Here is an 8,803-nt window from a genome sequence, read left to right as displayed (position 1 = left end):
CGTGCGAAAGTACGTTTTTAGTTGTTTTAATTTTTTTTTGATCATTTTAATTTTCTGTTTAAATTAAAAATATCGAATAGTGTTTAACTGAAATTTAAATAAAACAATTGTTAAATATATGTATTAATAAATAAAGATTAAAAGAAATAGAGTTGCAAAAAAAAAGCGCAACAAGGCGAAAGACAAACACAAAACGAAGACAGCAACACCGCCTTTTTATTATAACGAGAACGTCGCGGCTTATTGTCAGCTTCGCTACCATCGGAATTTTCGTAATTCGGCATTTGATTTTTAAAATTTTTTTATAAAATTCCCACCTCATTGGTAAGTATTTAATTAGTTTAACTTTATATTGAGACTTGTGAAAAATAAATAAAATTACTGTATTAAATTATAATTGCCGGTTATTGTGTGTATTAAATGTGTGAGTCATTAAAATTGTCTTTGTTGTCGCCGGTGTGTTCCTTGACTTCAAAGAAATGTGATAGCAATAATTTAAGACACAACTCTTAATTAAAAACCAACAAAAAAAGAAAAAATTTATAAGATATGTGATCAATAAAATTATATATTAAACTTAATTATATATAAAATAAGGACTACAATTTTATTAATATAGTTGCTTTCTAGAGAGTGAAAGTAGTTTGCATATTAATTTATTTTTTTTGTTTTTTTGTTAATAATTTTAACCAATTTAACCACTGATTTATTATAAAAATTATTGTGCTTAAATATCATTAAAATTTTATTATTTTTATAATACTCTTCAATATAATTTATATCATTCATTTTATCAACGTGGTTGCTTGTGCTATAAAATTTTTCTTTACTTTTTGCTAATTTATAAGAAACAACAATAAAAACGCTGCTGAAACGGTTAACAGCTTTGCATTGACATCATATTTATTATATTTTACACCGTAGCTCTTTAAATGAAGTTTTTTTTCATACTATCAACAATAATTCACGCTTGCATCAATATGTGGGAATTATTCTTATGAGAATGTCATAATTCCTCTGGTTCTATTGCAATGGAAATTGTTCGTAATGCTCCAAATGTTATACCGCCTTTAACATTTTTTTTTCGCTATTGAAGTTCAATTTTTTATAGTGTATAGAGTACTGTACTATGTAGAACAGTTTAAGGGTGTGGAGAATAGTAATATTTAAAAAATGAATTAAATAATTTTTTTTTTTAAATTTAACTCTATATTCTCAATATATTTACCTAAATAATTAAATCAATAATTGAAAACGTATTAAATGCCATACTATTACGAAATAAGCCCCTACGTTTCATTCTCGCCAGCAGTTAATGCTTATTTTATACCATTATTATTATTATTAGGGGATCTGGCACTGGGACCGTCGGGTCTATTGTACTCCCTTCTGGGTTTAGAATAGGTTTCTAAGCCCTGTTGCGTTAATAAAAAAATAGTATAGAACCTACTTTTATTGCCTCTTTCTTAAGAATATACATTCGCAGGAGCCTATTTCGTATGTGCATTACCGCAGGGCAATCTAATATTTTATACCATGTTTACATTACGAACTTTGCTGGTGGAAATCGACTTTGAGCTCAAAACCAATTACCAAAGCTTACTTTTTCATATAAAAATAGACACCACAAAGTTCAACTCTCATTGGAAGTTAACTTCATGTTATAATTTTCTTGAATACAGCACAGAAAATAATTAAATAAGGATAAATTTCTAAATTCTATTTAATCGAAAGTTTTTAAAAATTCTGAATTATGAATTATCGTTCAGTTCGATTTTGATTTTTTTTAAAAATAATTTACTTTTAAGTAAATTTGATTTTAAGTACAGTTCGATTTTGATTTTTTTAAAAAATAATTTACTTTTAAGAATTATTTATAAATAATAACTCAGATTTCCATAATAACGTTTCTAATTTCATGGTAGAAAATATATTAAAAAATCAACAACTGTCAAAATGAAAACCTGAAACGAAAATGTAAACACATGACGTTTGGGAACTAACTTTAGTAAAGTTCGTTAAGGGCCATGTTATGTAACATAGAGTGTTATGAGCTCGTCAAAATTGTTTATTTAGGCTTTGACGAAAGTGCATGTTATATGACAGAAATGACACAAATGTTGACATTTATTACTGAATAACACTGCTTTGCCTAAGTGACGAGACACATATATCCTCGGCACTCATGACCAAATCTGAACCGACATATTGTTTTTTCTCTGACTCTCAATTTTAAAATTGTGACGAGGTATAGCTAACCTCGGCACACATAACCAAATTTAAACCGACATATTGTTTTTTCTCTCACTCTCAATTTTATAAATGGCATTGAAAACAAAAACAATTTTGCTCATGATGAGCTCATGATACTCTACATAACAAGGCCCCAACTAAAGTTCGTCATGTAAATATATCATTAGCTTATACATATACGGTAAATCAATTAAAGATCTACATATTTACCTAAATAATTAAGTCAAAGATTGAAAATGTTACAGTGCATGAAATATCATTTTAAATGATTTCAATTACGATAAAAACCTATACTCATGTTGGTTTATATATTCCAATTTTAAGACTATTATTCAACGAAAAAGGAATGGTCTAATTGATCATATATTGTAATCAAAACACAATTGTTTTTAAAGGATTTTCTATCAAAATTAACGATTATAGTTGAAGTATCGGAAAATAATTTAAAAAAAAACATTTAAAAAAATCTAAATTGTGTTTTCAGAGATCCATAACTAATAACACATTTCGTAATTAATATATAATGTTTGGTCATAAAAAAAAAATAAAGTTAAAATTATATAAATTGAAGAGATCTTCATTTAAAATATCGTATGAAGTTAAAAGAATTATATTATAAAATTGTTTTATTTTATTTGATTTTAATTTTGCTATAAAACATTTTACTATAAAATATTGCACTATAAAACATTGTACTATAAAACATTATACTATAAAACATATATATAAATGTTTCAAAATAGTTACTAGAATGTAATATTTGTTTAAACGAAATTTCGAAAATATAACTGTCTCTTTCTACACATTTCATTATTTTAAGATGACAGTTTAAAATAACCAGTAATGTAATGTAAATATAATAATAAATTAATTTATATTTTAATCATCTCAACCTTCCATAGTGTTCCTTTTTATGTTCATGATAATTTTCATTTATAGTCATATTATAAAATTTGATGTCACATATTAATATATAATATTTTCTATTTAATAAGCATAAATTGCTATAAAAATGCAATTTTTCAAAACTGATATTTAGGTTTATTTTTAATCCCAACTCTCATGGAAGATATTTTTTTCTGTTATATCTTAAATTATTTGTTTTTGTGGAATCTTTAAACTGGTTCCTTCCCATCTTACTTTGATTTTGATTTCGTTTTTATTAAGAAATTTTTAAGTTATTTGAAGAGCGCAGAATCGCAGGTAAATATTAGCATTCTTAGAAACGTTTTTGTTTAAATCTTTTTTTTTTTATATTTTTACTTATAGATTTAAATTGAATATTGACGTCATTCTCTGTTATTTTTTGTAAAAACACTTTAGTCGATATTTAGACAAATGATAATTATAACTTTTTAATCCCACCTGTTGGATCTCTATTTGATTCTCAATATGCAATTCTATTTATTACTCACCACCTCTGTTTTTATCTCTCTTCTGTAATGAGTAATACGAATATATGAAAAAAAAAAATTTCAAGTGCATTTCAAATTAATTTTAGCTGCAGTTGTTCAATTATTCGGTATTGAGTGAATTTTTGGGGCGCTATATTTTAATTTCTTTCAAAATTATTAGTTATAAAAATTTAAAATCATTAAAAATATTTTAGGTGTTATAGTATGCAAAGACATTTTGCATTGGAAGAGCAAAGTCTCGGTTATGTAATGAAAACATGCCGACATTGGTTCAGAACTTTAACTAAATTTTTTAAATGAAAACTGCAGTAAGGTTCTATTTTTTGCTTATTAGAACAAATATATATTTTCGGATTTTTAAAATAGCGGTTGCCAAAATCGAAACTTTTAAATTTTTTTCAGAATGGTTTAAATAGCAGAAGGTAAACTGCATTAAAAAATTTTTTTAGTGTATTTACGACCCCTAGCAACCCAAAAACTGAATACATACTTATTTCAAATCGCATATATCTTAATGTCTCGCTTCTGTTAGCTTTCGTTAGTTGCTGCCCAGGTGACGACAGATTTATATTAGAAATTTAATGATAGTGCCATGTCTATATTTACAAACGGTTAAAATTTTGATGTTCTCTAAGAAAACACTATAAATATTTTGTTAGTAGCTTTTAAAAATAGTTAGCTAGCATCTTCTTTTTTCCGTGATCTTAGTGCTGTTACTTGGCAGTTTGACAATTGTTTTTAATGTATATTTTAAAGCTGAAATAGAAATAGTAAGCCGCGATTTAAGTGCGGTTACATAGAAGTTTGAATTTAAGAAAATTTTTTACTTGAGAAAATTATTTATTTAGAAAAATGTTTTATAATTTTATGTGTTAAATAAAGGTCGTAAGTCTGGTAATAGTCAAAAAACTTAATACAAGATATGTTATATTTATTTGAGTTAGCTATTATTATACTAAGGGCATTTTTAATGTTTAGCTTAATTACTATAGTAAGGCCGTGTGCGAGTTCGAGTAATTGATGGTAAATTGAGGGAAATAGTAAATTATATCGCTATGGCAGCGAATGCTGGTATTTACCAGAATTTCGAATGGGGTAAATTAGATAAAAATTAGGTAAATTAGTTGTTATCATTATGAAAATTTTATTACATGTTTAATAAATAAATAAATAAAATTGAAAACTTTTAACCAAAAATAATAAGTGCAATAAATAGATAAATAAATATTTACATAAGTGCAGAGCCAAGAATCGCTAGGATATATTAATTTAAATCACGGACTAAATGATGTAGCTAATTTTTCATTTTTCTATATGTTAGACAAATATTTTTTTTCTCCATCCATATTTGTAGTTTTTTATTAAATAAATTTTATTTACTATTTATTCCATTTGAATTAAATTTGCTATTTATATATCGATATATATTTGAATCACATTTTTCTTAAAAGTTATATAAATTAAGTTATATATATTAAGTTATATATATTGAGTCATATATATTAAGTTATATGTATTAAGTTATATATATTGAGTTATATATATTAAGCCGCAGGTCTTAGATCAATCACTGAATAATAATGAAGCTTATAGTAATACATAAATTACTCAATGAGATGGGTGGGACCCTGTAGTACCCCCAGCTATCAAAGAGTAAAAGTGCCAGTTGCGCTGACTCGAAAAAAGGATCAACATACATATTAAGTTATATAAATTAAGTTATATGTAATAAGTTATATATATTGAGTTACATATATTAAGTTATACATATTAAATAAGATATATACATACATATATTCTTCTAAATTTGTCAGTGCTTTTCTAGTAGCTAGAAACCCCCAACTGTAAGGTGCATAAAATGATCGTGTACTCAAAACGAGTTAACTTGTTTGTTTAATGGGCATTCAATTGTCTCCATTAAATTTGTTTGCCTACTTGTTGGACTGACTGAATTGTGTAGTTGAGAGCGAGCAGCGGGGTTCACTTGTATTCTCTCTTTTGCATATTGCTTTTTGCTCCATCTTTTGCGCTAAAAGATGTTGGTTGTGTTGTATGTGGGATAACATATTTTATTCGTGATGTTTATTTTTCCCCCGAATTCATTTCGCATTTGGCTTTCGTCGGGAACAGTTCAAGCTATAAAGTTAATTGTGTGTTCGTGTGCGTATTCTTCATTTTTATTGTGTATGTTCAATGTTTGCGTTCGTAGATATATTTTATTAAAAAATGAATATGTGTTGTTTTTGTTATAAATTTACACAATGCGAATTTTTATCTTGCTTGGGTGTTCCTACTCGAGCAATAGTTTTGTATCTTGTATATCATTTTAATTAAAAGAAAACGACGATTATCGGACTTTTAAACACGCGCAACAACACAGAAAATAAATTCAAATTTAAACGACTAAAATTTGAAAGAACAACGCGTCGTCGATAAGCAACCATATTTTTTTTTTCTGACTACCGTCAGTTCCTTTGCTCTCCATTTAGTCTTTTTTGTTGTTTTTTTTTTTTTGTATACCATACATACTGTTTTCTATACCGGCTTTTATAGTTACTGTAATGTGTGTGGATCTGTTTTTGCTGTAGATACTTTTTTATTGTAGATACTTTTTACCTTTACGTTGACAATGTTTTTCATTAACTTTTTTATTCTTTAATTTTGTTTGCTTTAGTTTTAGTTTTTTTCTTGCATAAAATATTGCGTCTAACTGCAGTTACTGTAGCCGTAGACCATCACTTAATAGCTCAGTTACGTATCTTTTGTAGTTTTCCAGTTTGCACTTTGCAGTAGTTTTAACTGGATTTGTATGTACTCTTTTTTTTTTTTTTTGGTTTTGTTTTTAATGTAATTTTTATAGATGCCAACATTCGTTGTAGTTAGTGAGAAGTACTGCATTTTCAAATTGTCAACTATTTGTCGTTTTGTCGTAGATACATTACAAATCACGTTCCTCGCTAATGAAAATCGGTTGGAATTATATATTATATAGTATAGGCATATAATATAATTTTACATTTACAATTTTGAAACGTGTTTTGCTTCGCGATGTGCTATTTCATGATTTCTCTAAATTTTTATCATTTTTGCAACGTTAAATAATTACATTTTCTACTGTAATATATAATATATATACATAAGTAATATATTTATATGTGTTTCGCAAGTGCATAGTTAATTATTTTTTTTTTTAAATTTTATTTATAGAGTATTAATTGAAAATATAATAAATAATAACTGTGATAATAATTACAAGAAAAGTTTGTTTTTGTGAAAAATTAAAGAAAAAAGTTTTAATATACAAAACAATATCTGAATGATCAACCAATATCATAAGATAAAAGCTTGCTATATCATAAGATAAAAATGTAAGTACAAAAAATTTAAAACTTTAATACTGATGAATATACAATATTGACAAATATTTTTTATAAGTTGGTATATGTTTTATATTTCTTTATATATTTTTATTCTGACTTTAAGTCCTTTCTTGTTAAATTTAAAAACGTTTAATATATTTTATTAAACTCCATATTTTCACTCTTCATGAGAGGCATCATCAGGATTACGATACGTCTTCCTATTTGGTTTATCGTCTATATTGTACAATATATACAACAATTGTACAATATACAATATAGAACAAAGAGGAGAACGTATCGTAATTCTGATGATGACTCTTAAGGAGAGTCGAAATATATTAATTCCATCCTTATATTAAACGTTTTATTATTTAACAAAAAGGGACCTACAGCCAGAATAAAAATATATAAAAAAACCATAAACAGATCGAAAAATAAATTTTGTGTTAAATTTGGTGTTTTATATTTTCCTATTAATTCACTCTTCAACTTTTTATAGTTTTTACATCCATATATTTTTGTTAAAAAAAATGTATCGATATAAATTGCTTTTGAACAATTTTATTTGAACCAATATTTCAACTATATTCTATAGTCACCTTCAGGGTACTATAATGTTCTTATAATGTAGTAAAAATTTAATATAAATCAAATTCAAATTTAGGATGTGTGCGAGTTAGGCTAAGTTGATGCTAAACCAAATGGGAGATTTTTTGGACTGCATACATTTAGCCATTTATTAACACGTATCGACACATCACTACATTATCGGCACAACTTAGAATTTCCCTCATTTAGAACGCAACTTATCCTAACTCGCACACGTCCTTAATGTACATAAATAAGTGATTTATATTAAATTCTTGCTACATAATAGGAACATTATAATAGACTGGAGATGACTATACAATAAAGTCAAAATATTGGTTAAAATATTTTTTAAAACTGTATTATTTAACTATTGACCATTAGCCCGTTTAAAAAAAAATTATTATTAAATATTTTTGGTTATTAAAACAATAAATTATTATAAAAATTATTGTAAGAAATTTAAATTATTCTGAATACAATTATTCATATTCTATTTATTAAAGAAATACACGATTATTAACATTAAAAAGTCTGTATGTAATATAAATCATATGTATAACTTAAACCATTATATGCAATAGTTATAACTTTTTATAAATTAGTTTAAATACAATTTCATTCATCAGGAGTACATTTTCTTCTCAAAATATTTAAAACTCCTTAATAGAAATATTATTTTGAATAATTATTCATATTTTATTTGGTTTAAGAAATACTACAGTCAAACTTCAATAACTCGAACTTCCATAACTCGAATTAAATAGAGTGCAATAGGGTTTAGAGAGCAAATTACTACATACAATTACAAAAAAATTGTTTAACTTGTAATCATGTGTTGGGCATAAAGAAAAGATTGTAGATATCATTAACAGTATCACTACGTAAGTGAAGGGAAAGAAAAGGACATGTTTATAGGTTTTATATTTAGCAGCTAAAATCATCTTCTTCTTCTTTGTTCCGTTTACTCCAAGTGAAGCAAAGGGCGCTTAAACCTTTGTGCAAGTGAGAATAAATATCCATCTACTACAGAAATATTATGTTTAAAACTAACATGCTATTACATTATATGTATGCCACTAAAAAACTAGAAAGCACTAAAACTACTATAGTTTAAAAACGTATTAAAAGTGCGAAAACTTTAGTAATTTTTATAAATTTTTCAAATACAAAAAACTATATTTG

General features: G+C 25.8%; 1 protein-coding gene across 1 annotated transcript in view; it reads right to left on the bottom strand.

Moving 5' to 3' along the window:
* Nucleotides 1–284, bottom strand: part of LOC119666644 (moesin/ezrin/radixin homolog 1-like) — a gene marked incomplete at its 3' end in the record, with an annotated part of 9,049 nt that extends 8,765 nt beyond the window's left edge. The window contains exon 1 of the mRNA XM_038075924.1: nt 189–284. Coding sequence (XP_037931852.1) covers nt 189–284 — 96 coding nt within the window. The remainder of the gene's footprint in view (nt 1–188) is intronic.
* Nucleotides 285–8,803: the final 8,519 nt, after the last annotated feature.

This window comes from Teleopsis dalmanni, chromosome 1 (genome assembly GCF_002237135.1).
Source record: "Teleopsis dalmanni isolate 2A chromosome 1, ASM223713v2, whole genome shotgun sequence".
Lineage (NCBI taxonomy): Eukaryota > Metazoa > Arthropoda > Insecta > Diptera > Diopsidae > Teleopsis > Teleopsis dalmanni.
The sequence above is the reverse complement of the archived record's forward strand: the minus strand, read 5'-3'. Positions and strand labels throughout refer to the sequence as shown.